Consider the following 22177-nt stretch of genomic DNA (forward strand, 5'->3'; position numbering starts at 1 on the left):
CTTGCGTACAACCGCGGTTTTGGTTAGACCTCGAGTAAACAATCGGCCCGGAAAGTTAACCTCGTCCTAACTACTAGTTTTTCAATACATTCATTTAACTGTCATCTCTGAATATTTTAAAGTTGATAAAACAACTATGGTCGTAGATATGTTTTAAAAACCTCGACGAACCCGAAACTTGAATTGAATGCATATCAAAAAGCATTGTTTAGAGCTGTTCTATCGTCGCAGCGGTGATAAAATGAGGCTGGAGCTAACACTTTAACTCTCAAGATCTGATTATTAATTCTTCCCTCTAGCTGCTACACATTTATTTGTAAATTAGATACGAGAATGTAGAGTTAGATCACGAAGACAACTTCTACCTGATAACTTTGAGTCTTCTCATTACCTACTTGCTGGATGATGTGTGGAAATTATACGGAGAAGTTACATGTTGACCAAATGTGGGAGCCAGCCAGAAGGTTACAATTGGGCGAAACTCATTTGCACAAAAGATGCGACGGACAAACGCCAGAAGAAATTTCCATTAACCAAGATCAAATGGAAAAACAAACCAATTATAAACCGATTAGTTAGAATTTCATCCGTCATATAGCTAGCGACAGGTGTGCAATTTTCACGCTTTGAGGTAACGTGCCAGAATAAAACTCTTAAGACTCTGGACCGTATAATCGTTTTTCCAGACAAAGAATTATTCCTCCTGCTTTGGATTAAAACATCAAACCAAACCCATTCCTATACAGGAAATCTATGTTCTTTTGTTCTCAGCTAGCCATCTTTAAGCTGTAGTAATACTTGATCTGACTGACGTCGGGCGAAGACGACTTTAGCATTGTATACATTTATCGCATGGAAATTATTTGAACAAAGGTACATCATTCGTGTAAGTTTTGGCAAAAAACGTTGCTTTCTGTAAATTCCATTCAAGCAGGGGTTTTCATACCTTTTTCCCATGAGTGGCCGCCGATGATGTAACAGGTGGCTGTGCCGTGAGGCGAAAGCCAAACATGAGAGCCTGGATATAGTCGCAGGTTGAACAGACAGCGATGAGAGTTCCTAATGGCGGGCCGCTAATCGGCTTTTGTCGCGAAACCCCTGGTTTAAGCCAGAATGTTTGAGATGATGAACTTAGAAAACTGGAGATTGCAATTAATGGATTAATACTTTTGTAACAAATGCAAAAGACTGAAACCAAATCGTTCATTTTTCAAATAAAGTAACAATAGCCCCCTCCGTAGAATACATAGGCCCCGTCTCCTGCAGGGTTGGGGTAGGAGACGTTAATTTCCCACGCACGAGATTACTGTGTGGTGGATGTCCTCCCCTGGGGTGGGATGGGTGGAAGAGACACTAATTGTAAAGCGCCTTTGATCATATAAATGTTAAAGGGCGCTATAGAAGTAAATGTAAAGCGCTATTGAATAGCGATAGAAATAGCGCTATATAAAAAAAAATAATAATTAAAAAAATAAAAAAATAAAAATAAAAATAAAAAAATACTGTACTGTATAATACTGTATAAAACCAGCACTTTTCATGGGAAAAGCCACTTCAAGCAAGATAACAGAAAAAAGAAAATAATTAGCAGTCCAGGATTTTAAAACAAAGCACTTGAGACGGCAAAAAATGTAGCCACGGTATTCAACTTTAATAATTTGGGTTCCTTTGGAAAGGAATGACATGGAAAACGTATCCTGTGTAATCGTTAGAACGTACAGTTTCGCCTGAAAACCCCCGTTTATTCAGTGGCCGAGCGGTTTCAGTTATCTTGGAGTTTCAGATGACATTGAAGCGGAGCCGAAAGCGCAATTTTTGTACTTATTATTGTGAACAATGCTCTGTCTCTGGGCTTTTCTCTGTTGCGCTGTTGCGTCTAACAAAAACACGTTGGAAAGACGGTTTGGCATTCGTCACAAGTCTAACAAAAACACGTTGGAAAGACGGTTTGGCATTCGTCACAAGTGTGAGACAAAGGAGTGTCCGTGCCGAGAGAAAAAAAGGCACCACTAGCAAAGAACACGCACAAAAAGACTCAGCGCTTTACATAAGTAGTAAGTACTCATTGTAGCTTTATGCATCATTTAACAAAACGTTGGTTAAAAGGTTATTCAGATATGAATCCGGACACTGCACAAGATAGTTCTTTTAACATGAAATTTCTTTGCATAATTTTAAGAAAAAAAGACGTCATGCTTACAAAATTAACCCCAATATCACTTGCTTAGTTATCTACTGACCTACAAATAACTCATGTCATTGTAAACTAAGCTCTTTTTTTTTACAACACGCAGAACAGAGTAAGATATTTAAAGCTCTTACAAAGATACCCCAGAGACATCAATTTACGCCCCATGTAAAGGGGCGGGATCTTCACAAAGACGTCAGAAACAACCTTTGAGTCTGAAGGATAATGACGGACAAAATAAATCAGATTATCGAAAGTTCACTTTTGACGTAACGATAAAGATTTCGGCGGATTTTTGGACAAGAAAACTTTGGTACGTCTTGATACACAAGCATAGGCAAAACATTGTTTTAGTCGATCTCGATGTTGCAATGTTTACAAAATTAAAAATTTTTGAGACAGATTATGTAAAAACAACTGTAAAGCGACCTCCTTAATCGAATTATTCGTACAGGATAACAGGTATCAAGACTGATTCTTAAGCTATATCAACAAGAGACTCTCAGAGTTTGTTGTTTACAATGGACACTTACTCAGAATGGCCACTTTGTGCTGGTAAGAAATACCTCTTGGGTTACACTGTAACTCAGCAAACTGTTTACTCAAAAGCTCGTATTTTTCGCCAACGAATTGGATAGAACAGGCCTACAGAAAGTCGCTGTGTATTTGAGTTGTTTTGAAAGTCTTTAAAAACCGGAAGAGGAAAGTTTTAAAAAATAACAGTTTCAGACGGGTAAAGAAAAGCCCTAGCGGCAAGAACAATTCACAAGAGTGCAAAGATGGGTAGAGATGAAGGAGATTAACTCGGATTGTAAATATAAAAAGCGTAACAGCCTGACTGCGATTGATCTCCCTTACTGGCGAAGCTCGATTGTACACGAAAGCGGGCTCAAACTACCTTTACCTTTAAAAAAGAATATTCCAAATCTGACCAAACGTAACAAAATATCACGACAGAACTGCCTTTTAGACTTAATCGTCGCATGGCAAGTATTTTTTTTCAATTAAGAAGAGACTGCAATTCTTTAAGTAGTTTATTGAGCAGATGCTAACGGTGTCCGGGAACTTACTTGTCTTTAATTTAAAGCAACTGGTTGACTTCAGTGGGCAAAATTTTATCACCAAACAATAATCCTTGTTTTCTGACGTGCTAACGTGTTTTTACTTGGCGAGGTCATGGATTTTTCAGCTTAAATTTCGCAGGGTTCAGATGATCTGCAAACATTTAACGGATTGTTTACCACTAATTAACACTGCGCACACCGTGGGTTGTGAAATTTCAGCACACGAACCCAAACAGAAAGAAATCCGCAACAGATCCCGCCGGACAAAGGAAACAAACAAGAGCTTAAGAGTTGATCCAAACACTAATGACTTTTTATTGTTCTGGATCAGTATTTTCTTTCAAGTCGAAGAATGCGAAAACTTTTAAGCTGATCTGTCCAATTATCAGTTTGATAACCAATATTTTCTTACTTAAGAACCACGGGGAAATCAGTGTTGAATTCACATGAACCAGTTCATCCCGTTTCGGATCCTTTAATCCATAATGAAAGATCGGTTATTCCGAATTTTCGGCTAGCATTTTCATTCAATTTAATTTTCTTTTTATCCTAACCATTAAGTCGTTCCCTTTTATTTCCGGGAAAATGCCTTTCGCTATTCAATAGCAATCGTCCCAGAAAATCATATATCTTAATTATATATGTGTATATTCTAGTATATAACAAACAAGTGAATAGAGATGTCCGCGAGGCACGTACTATTCACCCTCACTTTGGTGAGTAACTGTTATATATACCGCGTCGCGTGAAGGGAAAGCGAGATGCGCAGAATTTTTTCCAATCAAATCACGCAATGGATCTTGTTAGGAGAAAGGGACTGCGTGGGAGGTTTTCCTATTCCAAAAAACTGATTAAGTTTGTTTATCTTCCTTTGAAGGTAATTTTGCACGTGATAGATAAGAACCCATAATATTTTGAATGCTTTTTGACGAAGAAATCTATTAGTTTTCAATTTTCGCAAACAAATTTCTCGCTTTTTTTCAAAACACTTTTCTCGCTCAATTATTTATTTGGATAAACTGACACATTTGACCGTATGATAACCACTCAGGGGTGCCTCACTTTTCAATAATGGGTATCAATAATCTGAGAGTTCATTTTGGTAAAGAAAACTTAAAAAAAAAAAAAAAAAAAAGACGCCTTGATTATTTCAAACCGTACCCCGTCCGTTTGAATTAAGAATCATAAATATTAATAAATAACAGTTTCTGATAACTTTGAAGTATATTCAGCCTTCAGACGTTCAAAGGGATTGTGTTTACGAACCAAAGACACCGTCGGAAGTCGCTTACAACGTGAGTGAGCCTAATCACAACCACACATTTGTTGCTTTGTCATCTTGTCAAACTCACTAGATTTCGATATGAAATGCTCGCAGTCGTCTTGTCGATAGGCTATCTTAAAATCAATCACTATTTTTAGGACAGCTATGATGACACACGTGTCTGACGAGGTCAAACCTTATAGCAAGGTATTTTGTCAAAATGAACACAGTATAATTGAGCGTAGAAATGTGTTTTCCACATTACGCAGTTAATTCAAAGCAATCGAGATTTGATCTTCCTTGGGCCTAAAACAACACCGATAATTTAAACATTTCGTCACTTAGTAATTGTCGAATATTAGTCGCGATACAAGGTTTGCCTTGAATCATCTCTATTCTACTAAATCTGTGAAACCAGGTATCGTCAACGAAATAATTTAGTACCATTGAACCTAAAATCTACTCGCATAATGGGAGTTCATTCTTCAAAATGATCAAACTCTGCTATCCTAATACCTATTTAGCCACATCATATCAGCGCATTTCAGGAGAAGACAAGGGTAATCAGTAACAAAGATGGTTATATTTGGCATATGTCGACCATATTTTCTGGCTTGTAAACAGGCCCACAAAAGAAGCTTCACGACAAAGCTGGAGTCACTCAACCTTCGATAACCCTCCTAAACCTGATTAATTACTTTTATCTCATGACGTAAAAGATGTCACTGATGATTTTGGCGCAAGTCAATACAGTAAAATATCAAGACTTCCTTACCGTTCTTCCCGCTTCGTTATTTTGTATGTTCATCAAGGCTCGGCTGGTCGCTGAGGGTTCTTGCCCTTCCATTCTTTTCTTCTCCACGGCGTCCGTAAACTTCTTGCTAAATCGCACTCCGTACGCGATATTGTCACTGCACCCGCCCCAAATCCAGTCTTTATTTTCTAGTTTCGTCTTCGGCGTTCTTCCACAGCCACAATGTTCCTTCAATCGTCCAATACTACAGGCTTGAGTCACGCTATAAACTACAGCGGCCGAAGATAACGCGTACACAAACGCAGATTCTTTGGTTCCTGAAAAATTAAGGGATTAAAATACTATTTTTTTGAGCGCGGCGCAGGTAATGAAATGGGCATGTTATCGTAAAAGTCTGTGTTCTCTATTATTTATTTGTTTACATAGCAGCCATTTACGCCTTCCGAAGTGTAAATATTTGCTTTGAGAAGATATTAGTCTTGAATATGAAGCGACCTTTTCAAAAACAAGTTAAATTGTTTTTCCAGATGAAACTGAAATGCTTTATTAAGAAATTACTACTCGTACCACGCAGTTTATAGGCGGAAGAAGGTCGCATTTTTTTAAACAAAATTTTCGCCTTTTACCATGTGGTTAACCAAAACGTTTCCGTCAAACCAGCCTTCTACAATTTGTTGACTTCCGAGTGAAAACCTTGAGGTCGATTTGAGGTTTAAGGAATTACTGCGGAAATGCTATTCAAAACACTACATATCTATTCTGTTTGCGAAATAGCTTTAAGATTAATCGTCTTTGAGTGAATGGATTTGTTAGTTGAAAATGTTTAAAAGACGTAATCAATTCAAATGCAAAATTGTACCAGTATTTGATAATGATTCATCCATCCGAGCTCTCAGTGCATATCCCAAATATCTTTTTGGATACGTCAAAGTAATTAAAGAGATGAAACATTCAGAACTGATTTGTCTGTAAGCGACAAGGTGGCTGGAGTAATTGAAGGCTAGATTTGACGTGCTCTGAGTGTTTGAGTCAATTTAAATCTATTGAATAAAGTACAACACTGATGACTTTGAAATCACTATGTGCCCTCAAATTATTGAATACCCGTCTGGTTCTAAGAAATAATAAAGTTACTACTTCCGATAACGAGGTTTTGAAGCAAAACCCAAATTATTGATCGTACACGAGGCAGTCTGTACTGTTTTCTAGAACGAAATTCAAGCATATTTCGTGAAGAAACAAGAATTTTACTAGAGAGAAACACCATTATTTCAAGTTCTCTTTTGTGATGATATTTCCCCGAACACAATCCATAAGCTTCCCCTGGTTTTTGTCATCGATTCTTTCTTCATAACTGTGAATACGAGATTTTACGATAACCGCACTCAAGAAGATGGTCGGGTTTCAATTACTAGCCCCAAGCGATTTCATGTAAAGCAACCATAGTTTAACTAACAAAATTACCTTCAAATAATTGTGTGTTATCCTGAATATGATTATTTTTTTACCCCATGCCCAATCTAGCTCCAGTATCTGCTCGAATGAACTGATAGTCATTAAGTTTTTGTATAATGGTATTATTCTGACAAAAAACAAACAATACAAAACCTCAATTGTAGCTTACCTCTCTTGAGATCGTTGTAAAACGAAGGAGCCTGTGAGATGGTTGTGCAATTCCATCTTCTGTTCTGTAACTGCGATTTGCACTCTGTCTTAGTCATCTCCGCAGCCTCAGAGACATATCTCATGATGGGCAAGCTTCTTCGACAAATTTTATACTGCTCGCCAATGAAGCCGTGTACTTTGCTGCAATTCGTTTTCTGCCATTCAACATCTGACGGTATTTTTATGGCTCTGTGTAACAATAAAAACAGAGAAATCACGAATGGAATATAGACCGCGTTAGTTGAACATACTCCGTACAGAAGGCACAGTACTTCGCACATGCATCTCAATTGAAAAATTAATGGACGAAATCCAGAGGTCAAAGAGTGCAGGAGGAGCAATTCACTGATGATACTTACAACCAGCGTATTCCGTGAAGCTTCTCTGCGAGTATGCTTAGAAGTAACAATACTGCTGCGATACGAAACAGAATGTTCATGCTGTTGTTGCCGTCACGGGCCAGTTCAGTCCACGCAAATAACAAACTTGAGACCTGCCAAGCAACAGAGACGCGATTCTAAATAAGCCGTAAGCTAATCAATACCAGAAGATTTCATATCAAGTGATAAAAAATTTCTCCGATGGCTACCCGACTTGGGTTACATCTCCGGGCGCATGAATGACCCATGTCGTGCGGAATGTCAAAAATAATCAATGCTTTTGTGGACCAACACATACGCGGTAATATTCTGCTCGCGGTGAGGTAAAAACCCGAATGACACGGCTTGTAGAGGAGATCAATTATTTTAAAAAATCAACTCGGTCGTGCAGTGCGCTCGTTGAGAGCCTGTTGTTTCATCCGACTGAGTTCGATCACTTGAGTATTTATAACTAAAGGTGCACCCCCAATTAACTACGCATCCACGTCTCAACCTGCCCCGCCCTGACTGAGTGTCAGAGGCTGTTTCTAAACTGCTTTCAACAGCACTACTTTTATTAATTCGCTCTGGTTTCCGCCGGGGAAGCCGTGACTTTACCAACTAGCTTACGTCTTAAAGCAGAGTATGACAACAATGTCTCGTGTACGTAATTTGCCACCTACACCGAGTGCTTAAATACTCCTTCCTAAACGCAAAACCGGCAAAGTTATTGAAATAAATCGCCTTTCGTCTGAGATTTCGTCTCGGCGTTAGCAATTGAAAAACGCCTTTCCTTTCCTTTCCTTTCCTCGCCGCTTCCCTTTCCTGAAAATAACGGAGACCAAGCGAAACAGCGCTGCTGGTATGCCCGCCGTTTGTTGGCAAAGCCCGCTATGACCAAACATTGGCGACCTGTGCAGTCTTAGAAAAAATGACGTTTGTTTAAGAGTTTGGATAGGAACGACTCCTCAGATGTCACAAAAGAACCGAGAGATTCAAAAGATAAAATCAGGATAAGAACTTCAGTGTGGATTTCGTTTCTCGAGGCCTCTGAATATGACATGGCGCGTTGAAAGGCTACTGAAATCTTACGCAGCGTGCTGAGAGGAATCCTTTCAGGGTAAAAGATGCAGGGAGAGATCCTCGGACGACCTCAAGAAGCTGTTAATTGGAAACAAATTAAACCACTTATCGAGCGCAAGAATTTTTACTGCATGCCCTTCAGGGTAATCTGAAAATATCTGAGCGTCTTTCGATGACCATAAATCTTCTTGGGGATATGTCTGTCCAAATCTAGAAGAGACCCCGACGTAATACGGATGAAAAGTTGCCAGTGCCATTTGACCAGCTGAAACAAGATTAGTCATAAAGTTACAGAGGGACCGCATTTGCAGAGCCCTCAGGTAACACAGCCGTCTCTCGTTGAAAGAGCTGAGATAAAAAATCTTACCGTGTGTGGCTGATTGAATGTGTCAGATCATGCAGTGAAATCTGGGAGGTCGCTGATCAAATATTTCATTCAGCTACGAGTTTGTACTGTTATGAATTAGATAAGCTCTCTATTACTTTCTTAAGAGCTTCGCGTTGTTTTTATACAACAAAGAAGTTATTGTAAGTACGTCATTGAGATCAAAAGCTTTAAATACGCCAAGAATAGCTGAAAAACTCAACGGGGAGTTTCCATATTTACTTGTTCCTAATTAAAAAACAGTTAACAAACACGAGGTGCGAAATTTGGGTTTTCGTGATAATTCGCTAATGCTCTTTCCTCACAGCCAGCTTGCGTGCATTTGTTCTTGAAAAGTCACGAAATCCTTTATCCTTCTCTAAATGTAGCATATTGCCATCATTTGAGCTGTTAAGAATGTTATGATTTCTTCAAATCGAGTGTTTTTGAATGGCCCGATTGCGCTGCGGAATCAATGTGTATATGCCAGTTCTTCCATGTTGTTTCGCTTTTCGATTCAATAAAAAAGTGTTTTTGGAGATAAACCTCTCTCCAACTCATTCTAATGATATGTACCCAATTATTACAAACATCACAGAGCTCTGTCTTAATCTGTTTCTTAAAACGACATTTGTTGTACTAATCTACACTGAACCAAAGACCCCTTTGAAGTTGAATCTACTATGATGTTGAATGCAGTTCTAAATATAGCGTTGCGGTTTTTTTTTTTCTGAAGAGATAATCAATCCACGCAAGGTAAATACAGATTGATAAATTAACAGCAGGTCTTGATATTAAAATTCGGTGGGATTGAAATCTTAAGTATGCTCTTGACATACTTTAGATGTACATAAACCACTTAAATTCTTTCAAATCTCGTTTATTATCAACTTCCCAGAGTTGATCACGATTATCACGAAGTTAAGTTTCTAGAGACCAAAAAACCGAGATCCACCCAGGAAAGATAATGCAATTAGGACGTTCAAAGTTCGCGTAGAAAAAATCTCACGTATTGCGTAGGCCGTAAAATTCTTAATACTACACAGACACAATTGCAAAGGCACTTTGATCAAACAAAGATAACCAGTAGCTAATTGTTTAAAATAAGTGGGACAGACATGATTTATCTAAATTTGCTTTAGTGCTATGAACGTCACTCTTTAAAAAAATTCCACCTCCAGGAAGTTGGCACTCAATATTAATTCCAACGAGTTTTTTCCCTAAAAAATGTGTATTAGTTGCCCTCATTTAGCAACTTCTTACTTGCTTTGTCAACGAGCTGCAACAGCAATACTCTATTTCCTCGTAAAAATAACTTTCCATCTCTTATTTTGGATATTTATTTGGGACGTGTTTGTTAGCGATTGCTAGAAAGCTTACGAGGTTAATCTCTTCAATCCGTCTTGTCTGGACGTGTCATAACTTTTCATTATTACGTAAGATCTCGTATTTTGCAAAAAGTAATATACTTTTCTTCATGACCGTACTTTATAGGCGAGCAGAAGTAGGCAATCATGTCCCAAATGCTGGAGTTGAACAAAAAAAATAAATACAAACACCTTGTGATAGGAATTCACGTTAAAATATTTCAATTGGTTCCAACAATTTTGCTTTACTTGCTTTCAATAGGAGACAAATTACATATTTACAGAAAGCACCTGAGCATAATTGAGACGGTTCTTGTTTTGAGGTGACGCAAGATCAAATATGTAGACACGAAAGCATGCTTTTCAGACAGAGATCATTCTTCCAGTGAAAATAGTTATTACCTAAAGTTATCACGAAACTAACGGATTGCGGTTCGAATCTCTTGTCGCAATTTTCGTACAATTTCTATTCGCCATTTAATTTGCAAACGCCACCGCTTCCACAGGAAGTCCAAAATATACCAGGCGATTAAAAAAAAAGAGTTTTAGCCGAGCGGTCAAATCGTGAGGCACTCCCCTAAAGTGCGTCATTCAATTCCCCTTTTCCAGAAGGAAGAGAAGGATTTTCTTCCGAAAGGCAATTTTTTGAAGTCGTTGCGCTCAATGCAGTTTGTCACCTCTTAAGGGAAAGTTGTGTGGTAACTTTCTGCGTATCAAGAAAAGCTGATCAAATTCAAAGACAATGCTTTTTTTTTTTTGATAGCTGGGTTGGAATCGAATTCAGAGCGCCCTATAGTTGCGCTTAGTGAAGAATAATCCAGTTATTTCCAAATGAATTTATGTCAAAGCTGTGGACATAATCTGAATAAGTAATTGTGTCTTTTTATCTCTCCATACTAGATATTAGACGAAAACAAGAGAGAAAAAATAGGACATTATTTTCTTTTGAAAAGATACTGCTTTTTTAAATGTGAAAATAAATCTTCCGAAGTAATCGATTGGGTTTGAGTTATTCACATAAATCAACCATTCTAAAGCTAAGCTGAAATCATTCGAAAATGTAGACATCTTATTATATATAGGGCGGATTTTCTTAAACAGCTGTTAACATCTACAATTTCATTCTTACGTACAGCTTGATCATTAAATCGCCATTGAAATTGATCAAAGGAGTTCAATTGTTATAGGCTCCAATCAAATTTTCATCAGTTGATTTAATGTGTATAAACAGCAGTAGGGTAATTTGATGAATGAGTTAGAAAGATCGCCATCCCTTTTGTGTGATTACAACATAAATGAAAAAAATTGTTCGTAGAGAAAAAGAAAACCAAATGTGGGAAGATCGGAAAGAAGAAAATAAAAACTGTGGTAAACAGAGAGATTCTGTGAACGAAAGGTTTAAAAAAAAGAGGATTAACTTATGCGGTTTTTTCAAAGATAAACTCCCTGGGAAGAACTTGCTGTGAAGTTTTTTAGTGGGTTACTTCTGCTCTCAAGACGCTTTTCCGATTCCAAACAATCCTGCGCCCCCTAATACATCCGCTTCAAAACACAGGAAATGTGTCTTTAGTATAGAATATTGTCGAAAAGATGTGAACAAACTCGACAGACCAAAACAACTTGTAAAATTTATAAGGGTATAACTGATCCAGTTTTTTGTTTGGGAGGGAAGGGGGAAGAGGAGTCAATTTTTATGGGTGTGTCTCTTGGTTCGTTCAAAAGATATCAGTTAAGTAAAGTTTGCATAAGATGTTTAATACAAGAGTGATATGGTCTACCAGGTCAAGAATTCTGTTGGTTCCATGTTATAACTTTGTTCTCAAAGTAATAACATGGAGGTTGCAAAGTGCAAAGAGTTGGTGATAAAGTCAAAGTTATGATCAGTGGTTTCAGAAAAATTCGATCCAAATCTGTAAAGAAATCTTTCGTCAATCTCCCAGTTGGTCTTATTTGTACCAAATTCGGTTCAGCCTTGAGCTTCTTAGATTAGTCCAAAGAAAAAAATTACAGACACCTGCCCTCTAAAGACTTTCTTTGTGGTCGAGTGACAGCTTAGATTAATTACACTCAAGAAAAGGCTGGGTTTTTATTGACATAATCCTAATCACAGGAGGCCTTATTATTGAGTGCAAAAGCGCCGGCTAACACGTTGAAAAGTTCTTTCCTCAAAGCAATTTTTCAGTAAACTTGAATCGAGGTTTTGACAACTTATTGAAAATTTAGTAATTGATTAGTAACCCGAAGTACTTTTTTTTCCACCAAATTCTCAGTTTGGTAAATGTCTTAAGACTACCTTGAAATGGGTCCAAACCTGAAAGTTTCAGCTTGTTTATTTTCTGCTTTGATTCAAGTCAAACGAAAACACAAAAAATGGCAAGTGGTTCAACTAATTCGACCACGTAACATTGTCAATAAAACTCGCTATTTACTTGCAATACACTTCAATGTTATCAACACAGCTAGCGTAACTCGAGGGATTTCAACGACTTTTTAGGGGTCAACACGTCTTTTTTGATTTTAAACTGGTTCACATAGTTGTGTTCTCCTTAGCCTGAATTTGTAAAGCCCAGAGGCTCTAAAGGCAAATAATTAACGCGGTTCTTTGAAAGAACCGTTCACGCTTCGCGGTTGAAATGCTAAGTTTGTTTAAACTTACGCGAATTGGATCAAAACCGCTGCCCTTAACTTTGACAGACTGTTCTAGCTCAAGATACTTATGCATATTGTTAGTCTAAATACTTACTTTTCTGAGCTTGATTCAAGGAGTTAAAACATACGGGAAAAACACGCGGCTCCCGAGCAACACATTAACAAGGGGTTTATTATGTGAGTCAAACCCGATATTACTGCTTCACATGAAGAAATGTCCTGCCGTTTGGATCACCGTTCCCGCCTCTCTCTCGTAGAGATATTTCCTTTGTTATTTAAATAAAAAAGGAGTGTTTTTGGCGCCTACAGCTTCTTCCAGCTGCGTTAGGTTGATCCACGAAAGCGAAAGACAATGAGTTAGTATGCATCCCTTGGCAATGATACATTACCCGTAGTGCAAATATATCCTTCCCATAGGAAGTAAAATAGCTTAAATAACTTAAATAAAATCCCAAGTAAAATAGGCTGCTGAAATTAACTTGAAAAGCCCGCTTTCTATGGAAACAAGATTAGGATCTCAATACTTTGAAAGCCTTGCGTATTCGGTTCATTAACGCGAACGCGTCCTTTCGTTTAACTAATTAAAAACTTGTGTTTTATCCTCTTCGCGTTTTGTCTATGTTGGAGCAGATTACCGCATGTAGCGTTATCGCAGCAACTGAAATTGGAGTGATGTAAACTTTAATCTAAATTGGACGCGAGTTTTCTGAAAATAACGCAGTCGACATAAAAAGAAATATTGTTTGTATGCAATGCTAATTTTGCTCTTGTTTGCGGTTTGCTTCCCCTGATGTGAAATAAGCCGAGCATTGATACTAAATACCGCCTTTCATTTGCGAATTCATCACCAGATTGTATTGTTGTGGTCTGGATCATAACATTGAGCCTTTTTTCTCTAAGCAAGGTTTGTAACTGTCGTCCGATAGCAAAATCCATGTAAACACTTGTGCTTGATAACTTTTTACTTTAACGAAATTGGAGGGCGTTGTTAATTGCTTTCATGTACACACGATTGTTGCTTAATGTGTTCACCTCCAGGCAATTAAGTTCGAATTCTAAATTTTTCATTACCGATTAATTGACATTTCATACGTGTATTAAGTGTACCTAGTGAGCCGAGAGTAGCGGGGAGCTTTTAAGAACGATTTAGATACCTTCGCATGATCAAGCGATTCCAACAAAGACTAGCGGGCTGCTCATTGTTTAAATATAAATAGCTGAGATATAATGGGTTACATTGACCACACCCTTATTACAATCATAAATATCTTTTCCCCTTGGTTATTTTTAAGTCCAGGTGCTCCAAGCGCTGTTTATTCTAATTTTCGTTTGACCCCTTACAAACTAACATCCGAATGCATATTCTCCATACTGTTCTCTATACATTTAAGGTGCAGACAAGAAAAACATGTTGCAAAATAAAGAGTTTGTTAAGTTTTTGATCAGTTCCTTTATTCTCATGACCCTTATATTTGATTCATGGGAATACTGTAAGGTGAAATTAGATCCCAGTCACTCTAGGGGGTTAGATGGTTAACTTCTAAAGTTTTTTTTTTGAGCACTTCGACCAGGATTTACATTAATCGGGTTTTGAAAAAATCATAATTTAAGTCATTGGATTAATTTCTGTTTCTAGACTACCATTGTTATATGTTCTATTTAGAGTCGAATCTATCCAGGAAAGGAGTCTTTCCGGGTCCGGTTTGTTTAAAACCCGATTAACATATATCCTGGTGGAAGTACATCTAAAAACATAGATTATCAAGGAACTGAAACAAGGATTAGCGTAAACTGCACTTCGACCAACTCAGCGCAGAACTAAATAGGGTCAGTTATGCTATGCTCGAAAATTTGAGTATTATGCTTTTAAGCGTCACCCCTGAAAACATGGTATTATGGTGAAAATTATGGCCAAAAACTGTCACTATATTTATATGATAATTTGAAATGATTACTTTAAAGAGTCCTTCAACTTCCCCCCCCCCCGTTAATTCTACCGCGACAAAAAACCGGGGGCCCCCTTAGCTCAAGGCCACTGCTAACATTATTGGAATTGTATAGCAGTCAGTATGGAAGATCATTAATGAGATCTTCGGGTTGAAAGGGTTATAGGGAAAATCGTTTTTTAAGGTCTCTCTGGTGATGAGGTGATGATTGTTTTGTAATATTATTAAATACAATTCCCTGTATGCAGGTGCACAAATATCACCTCTTAAGCTTTATTTACCAAAGGTTATTTTTTTTCTTTAACCATCCCTGCTCTCTTCAGTTTGTTTCTTTAACACTACTGTTTTCTTCCTACAGCAAAGTGCTATTTCAAATTCAGTTTCGTCTATAAAAATGGAATTTATGCGTCACAAAAACAACTCAATTCGTCACGTCAAAGCTCCTTTGTACATGTACCTCTTATTTCACATTATGCGTTCACCTTCGAATTCAGCGTGTTGAATTCTTCGTCCTTATTTTTAGCTGTTGTTAGTTGAAAATAAAATGGGAATCCCGTTTAAGAAAATAATCACATAGAGCGGGTAATCAAAGGGAACTGATCATTTCGGTCAACGGCAAAACTGTGCATTCCGACATTTTTACTGTCTATTATTTTGAGATGTTTAAGATGTTTGAACTGTCTTCAGCTCCCGAAATTAGGCCAGGGCTATGAGGTATTAGAGAGGACAAAAACATGGTGTGTGCAGGTTTTTGGAAGGATTGGGACTAAACAATAATACTTCGTTCTTTCATTTTAATTTCTCTTGGTAGATATTTAGTAAAGCGCTGGTTTTAAGCTATGAGTTTAGATCCTTTGTAACGGGCTCCTAAAATTCTATTATACATAACTAATGGACTTTGTTCGACTTTCCAGAAGTATCTTTAAACATCCGCAAGGACAATGGAGAAAGCTTGTTGTGCATTACAGCTGATTGTATAGATAGATCACCGTAATTGAAGCTGTAAATGAACATTGCAAAGTTGTCGGTATGGGACGGAAAGTGAAGAGAACATGGCCAATTTTCACATGTGATTAGGCATTTATTTTTTTAATAAAAATGCTGTGCATTGAAAGTTTGCAATTTTTTTTTAGTGGCTGCGTGCTATACACAAGTAATTCCGTTGCAAAAGAACAATTAAAAAGCTATCAATAGGATGTCAAGTTCATTTAGGGCTTATTGAAATAAAACTATCTCTATACATCAATAGAGATATAGAGATTTAATCTGAGAAAATTCCCACCCACTTAACGTATTAGCCCTCTGCAGTCCCCAAGAAGACACTAACCTCGAAATTTTACCGCTAGATGAGAAGATTTGTGCAACACAAAATGTAACCACCTGTCAGCGTTAAACCGTTCCATTGCAGTGGCTATGCGATTTAATCTAACACACTTCCGGTCAACAACATTTTCCATTCTTTAGGTATTTCAGGACGCCTAAGGGCGTATTAAGACTCACTAAAACTAATCCGTGATAAGTTCCACGCCCTATAGTGAAAAACGAAAGCCTCATAGTGTTACTACATATTGACATTAAAATTGCATCAAAGTACCGGTACTTTTTATCGCGATGGAAGACGGAACGGTGTCGCACACAGCAAATTTGCCGTTTCTTTAAATGATCTCTTGCGTGTAAAATTGCAAATTTATTCGAGTGGAAGATTTAATCTTGCCATAAATACAACAAAGCTACAAAACAAAACCGCAAAGGTATAATGGCCAGTTATAGTTGATTAGATAAACAAACTGCGCCGGAGAGACGTAAAACTAATTCGCCATACTCACAAATTGATCAACTTCTCAATTTACAAAGTAAATTTCGGAACTTCACCGCGTAAAAACGGAAGAAGTAAAATAAAGTATAAATGAGTTTTCTGTTCTGCGAACCCCATTCTCTTAATAGTTCATGGCCTATTTATAATGAATCGGATATTTTTGTTCCTTGATTCAAAGAGCAATTATAGCCTCGAGGCCCTGATTGAGATCATGAAAGATTTGGACCTTAATGAGGGAACTATTTTGCACGCGTTCTCAAAATAAATCAATTATGCTCGTCCTCATGGAATGTAAGTGGTTCAGCTTGTTAAAACAAAGGCCATGGTTATTACCAACAGCCTAATGCAAACATACTGACATATAAGGCTAGGATAAATATTAAATCTTGAGGAATAATCGCGACTTTGACGATTGATGATGGGCTCGCATGACTCCGGCCTAAAAGGTTGTGACCATAACTACTGAGCTCACAATGAAAAGCGTAGAGTTGGAAACTCACTCAAGTTCCCCCCTCCTTTTCCCTCAACGTTTGGAGCCTAGTTTACGCAAAACTTCTGCTGCTTCCAACTTGTTTTTGGAGCTCAATGTGATAAGCTAACTATGCAGACGTTTTCCCGTTACCTCTCAATTCGACGTCGAATCCGTGCACGCTGTTGCACTGACTTCGCTTCGATGGAATGTAAAGGTACTACTTTCTCTAACGGTACCTTTTACGGTGGACTTGTTGCTTTTCCTTAGTCCTGTACTCGTCTAAAACGTCCTTACTGGCAAACAGATACAATTATTGTTTCACTTACACAAACAGTTCCCCGTCGGTAGAAATATTGCGAGCAGAGCCAATACTCACCACGACTCCTAAGAACAACTGGACGCTACTGAAGCAAAATCGTGCAGCGCAAATCAAGCGTACTAAACTATTCTCAGAACTAATGTTCATGCGCCAACCTCTGTTAATCGGATTTCTTTTACAATAACAAAAGACGATTAATAGGCCGGCAGACCATAAGCAAAGATGCACACAGAAAAAAAATTCTCGGGCAAGCTACCATTATTGATGTACCCGCCACTTCTGAGCCGTCTTCGCAGAGATTACTAGAAATGGTTTTAAAGTTCAAGCCGAAACATTTACAAGTTCGAGATAAAAAGTGTGCCAAATCATATTATCAAGGCACTTCATTTTGCAAGTTCTCCTCGTGTTTAACATGCCAGGGCGTCCGCAAAAACTCTAAATGACAAAACCTGCAATGAGCATGTGCATCCAGCTTAGAGGAATGCATTGCGATGTAATTACTTTTCACACACTTCTTAAGTCGCGCGCGACTATCTTTTACCAAAACGATATAACTGAAAATATTATAACGGTGAGACAGAAAAACAGAAGTGAGACTGTATTTGACCAGTAGAGAATGAAAATGGCCAAAGATGGAGAAGAATAGACCTGATTGTTCGGTTAGATATTCTCTGATGGTCTGTGATGTACAAGTTGAGACGATTCTTATTTAAGGTCGCCAGTTGCAGTTAGAGTATGAAAGAAGCATACTCATATTTCGATGTAACGATACTCTGGGAACAAACTTCTCTAAGTTCCCTTGACGAATCTCCTTTCCTAATCTGCTACAAAGCCAGGATAAAATTTGGGAACAACTTCACACATAAGGAATAACACAATTACGAGTTTCATTTTCGTTTTAGGTCCATTAGTCACGAGCTGGCAAAAATTCGCATGGGATAGCACGCCCCAGACAAGCTATGTTTCATTTTCAGATTCTAGATTCTTAAAGAAGGGGATCTAATTCATCTATTATAATAAATATTGACTTATGTTATGTAATACGTTTTGGCGACAACGTCTCGGTAAACAAGCTGTCTGTGTTTAAAAGAATTTGACAAACTTAGTCCTCCTTTCCTCCGACAATATTAATGCTCTTTTAATCCAAATAACCATTGTAACAGAATATCGTCCCCTGAAGCTAGTATATGCATCAAGCAACCTTAAACATACGCTCGAAGAGTCAATGGGAAATGCGAGCTCAGAAACCCACAGTGATAATGATGAAAAAGTTTTTCGGAAGTTTTGAAGTCATTCGCCTACGGAAAACTTTTCCAGTGTTCTCCCAACATCCCGTAGGTTATCACGCCGGTAAACAGATAGAAAGTGCGGTCTATTGCTTTAATATTTTTGTTTTCATGAACGTTCTTGTTTTTTCAAGTAACACACGAGTAGGCGCGAGTAACGTGCAAGCACACGCGAGTTTCTGGCACATCACGCTGGCGGCACTGTAAGGAACAGTCGCGAATACTGAATAAGAGCGTCGTATCCAAAAATAAACGAACAAAGAAACAATTGCATAACATCTCCACATATGACATAATCTGTCTCACGTCTGAACATTTTATCTCGTTAAGTACCGTTATCAATCAAAGTACTACCAGAAAATTAATTAAAAGCGGATTTTTCAGAAAATGGTCAGAATAAAGGGCGCTTTACAAGTTTAACTCCTTCGTTCCAAAACTTTGAACATCTAGCGTTTGATTATTTTATGAAAAGAGAGGATTGTCCTTGAGGATTGACAAAGATAAATATGTATTATGAATTCATGGAGGCTCCATTCCCCGCTTCATCGAAATACAAGCTTGAAAAGAGCTTGCGAACACATTTCTGAACACAGTTGCCTAAAGGAAAACGCCAGAATGGAAGTCAGACGGTGGGTACTCCCTTCTTTTCGGCGAAGTCTGTCACGTGTAGTATAAAAAAATATGTATATAGTGATAAAAAAATATACAGTGAAAAAGTTATGTAAGTTGACGTTATGCAAGCTCTTTTATTTTTTTTTAGTGGGAGCATAAAACAAGGAAGGGTGATAATCAACACGTTTGCCGACTTTCGCTTCGCCAAGCTCAGTGTTCCAAGCGAAAAGGACCTGAATGCTGCATAGCTCATGTCAAAAACGGCCCGCATGCATGCTGACCAAAGAATACAGCGTTGAAGCAATCTTGTGAGTAAATTAGAGGTTCGGAGTTCTACACTGCGCGGTAACGTCAACTTACATAACTTTTTCGCTATATTTGTTTTTTACCACGCGTGACAGACTTCGCCGAAAAGAAGGGAGTACCCGTAGTCTGACTTCCATTCTGACGTTTTCCTTTAAGCAGTCGTGTTCAGAAATGCGTTCTGTTTTCATTTATTTTCTTACCATAGAGTTAGGTTGATAGTGTGTCAGGCATTTCGCAATTGTCTCTAAAAGTAACTGCGAAAGCAAATAGGGAAACTGTTCGCAGAATCCTAGTTGTAATTATCGCAATGTCACTGTTGTCACTGCTGTGCGTGGGAGGTGTACATAACTTTGAACAGCGGGAATGTGGGATTGATCGGCATGCTAGGAGGGTCCTCAAGAGCATTGAAAAATGAAATTATACAGAGAGGCACATTTACAGAACTGCTTATTAAGGATGAACCCTTGATGTCATCATGATGAAAGCCTGGAGTTTAGCTATATATATAAGTTGAAAAGAAAAATATATGGGTTTTTACGGCCACTGCTTTCCGTCAATAGGGCGTTGTGATAATGTCGCAGCCAACCTAGACAAACTGTTGGGCGACTGATGTCGAAAATTCTGCCCGGATTAGCTAAAATTTCAATTACTGTATCGTGCTAACAATATGAGACATTAACCAGAAGTAATTAGAAGACGAACAAGATAAACGAATTGTTGTTAGCACATGCTAAAAAGCCGAAACTAACTGGAATAATAATGAGGATCGAAATGCAACAATGTGAACCAATGTGCTACAAAGAGCGACACCTAAACGATCGACCTTATCGCCTGATGAAGAGCAGTATTGCATTCGAAACGTCGCGTTCAACATTCAAAGTGACTCCATCGTGAGACAAACGAATAAAGTTCATCTCCTAAAAACTAACCCGCGGATCACTGTACACAAATTCTCCCTTTTTGGTGGTCGATCACGTAACTCTCTTTTTTTTTTTCTGAACAACTGCGTGATCAATGAGTTTTGATTTCACAAAGTAAAACTCCCACAAACTGACGCTCAAGACTGACAGCGAGTGACAATCATGTGGCAACTACTTCGTAAGAAAAAAAGAAAAAAAGAAAAAAAGACTTGTGGTGCACCATAACATTTTTTTTCTGGAATGCGAGCTTAAAAATTACTATCTCCTTTTTGAGCCAGCTTTTACCGGTATTAAAAAGAAAAATCTTAATCCGACCACGGGAATGTTTTACGCGTCTTTACATCTCGCGCGCGCGACGTGAAACCAGTTCAGTTATTGTATCGGTTGTTCACGGAAGGAAGAACAAACCCACGATGATAAATGATTGCTTGTGTACAGTACAAAAGGAAAACCTTGACGACGGATACGAAACAGTGCTACACACACAGACCACCGAAGCAATATCAGAAGTATCTAATGAAACCTCGTTAAGCACCCTCAAACTCATCACTTGACGCAATTTGTAACTCATAAATATTTCCATAAATACAACTCTAAAAATGGAAAGTCTGATAAAGGGGAAGCGATATGAATAAACCTGAATTAATCACAGCAGATGGCACCAAAACGGCCATTTTCAATGGGCTTTTTTTCTTTAAAATAAGCCAAAAAATCGGGAAAATGCTATCATATTAGGTGCAACTAAGTGCAAAGAGAGCAGTGTTGACTAAAGTTGAACGCAAAACTTCCTTTGAATTTATTTTTCGTTTATCTCTTTTCCGGCAGCATAGTAATCTTTAATCGCGTCTTATCCAGAAGTACAATACAGGTATAAACTAAAAGATGTAATTAGGAGATAAAACTTGCAGGTTAAACACCTTTATGGCCATAACCATCGGGAAATGCACAATTAAGATAACATACGTACGATACGTGCGCGCTGGAGCAGTAATTATGATACTAAAATATCTTACCTACGAACTGCGTGCAACCTTCAAGTCCACTACCAATCAAGCCTTGTGATCGGTGTAGATATCCTGCCATAAGTGAAAAATTAACTGCAGTTAACTGTTGCGTTATGTTAAGTAAGCATTTTCAACAACAGCTTGAAAGTGCGAAGCATTTTGCGTTTGTTCTTCTTCGCCAGGCCGAGGCAATCGTCTCTCTTCAACAAACAATACATCTTTGCTTTCAAATTAAAACTCTTTAGATTGATGATTAAGTTCGTCCTGCTGTCCAAAACTTTTGGGAAACTATCTTACCTGATAAGAGGTGAAAAAACGGTTAGGAAACGATAAGGATTTAACAGGAAAAAAGCAGTTTGTCTGGAGAGCTGTTGAGCTGTTACACCGCTGTTTCTGTGGGCGACCGCAGTTGAAGCACTGGCGCAAAATTTCGGTCTGCACCTTGTGCCTGTGGTTTCAAAGCCTGCTGTGAGGAATTTGCTGTATGATCGGGAGTTGAGCAGACTTTCAAATAAAGTGTGCAGTCTTGCCTAGCAAAACAATCAGTCTGACAGCGGGACGTCTATGGAAAATGAAAACAATGACTCAGATCTTTATCGAGAATAACACCTCTTAGATTATCAAGCATAATTTCACATTTAAACAAAACACCCTCTCCTTTAAATGAACCTTGCTTCCAGGTTTGATGCGGTATGTTTTAAGGAAATAAGACTTTCACATCATAAGCCGTGAAATCTTT

The 22177-nt window shown here is 38.1% G+C and overlaps 1 protein-coding gene across 9 annotated transcripts in view; it reads right to left on the reverse strand.

The window, feature by feature from the left end:
* The window catches only part of LOC131797605 (protein Wnt-4), a 29497-nt gene that overhangs the window by 4105 nt on the left and 3215 nt on the right, over positions 1-22177 (reverse strand). For 2 of the 9 annotated variants that reach the window (XM_066167890.1, XM_059115248.2), the window contains exons 2-6: positions 21736-22000; positions 21448-21510; positions 7295-7428; positions 6895-7124; positions 5292-5587 (exon numbers count right to left, since the gene is read on the reverse strand). In XM_066167890.1, the coding sequence (XP_066023987.1) occupies positions 5292-5587; positions 6895-7124; positions 7295-7374 (606 nt within the window). In that variant the 5' untranslated portion in view covers positions 7375-7428; positions 21448-21510; positions 21736-22000. Of the gene's footprint in view, positions 1-5291; positions 5588-6894; positions 7125-7294; positions 7429-7524; positions 7946-7977; positions 8628-8744; positions 8842-12851; positions 12945-17141; positions 17329-21447; positions 21511-21735; positions 22001-22177 lie in introns of those variants that run through there. The other 7 variants (XM_059115253.2, XM_059115247.2, XM_059115252.2 and 4 more) reach the window with 7 other exon arrangements.

The sequence above is a fragment of the Pocillopora verrucosa genome, chromosome 6, assembly GCF_036669915.1.
Source record: "Pocillopora verrucosa isolate sample1 chromosome 6, ASM3666991v2, whole genome shotgun sequence".
NCBI lineage: Eukaryota > Metazoa > Cnidaria > Anthozoa > Scleractinia > Pocilloporidae > Pocillopora > Pocillopora verrucosa.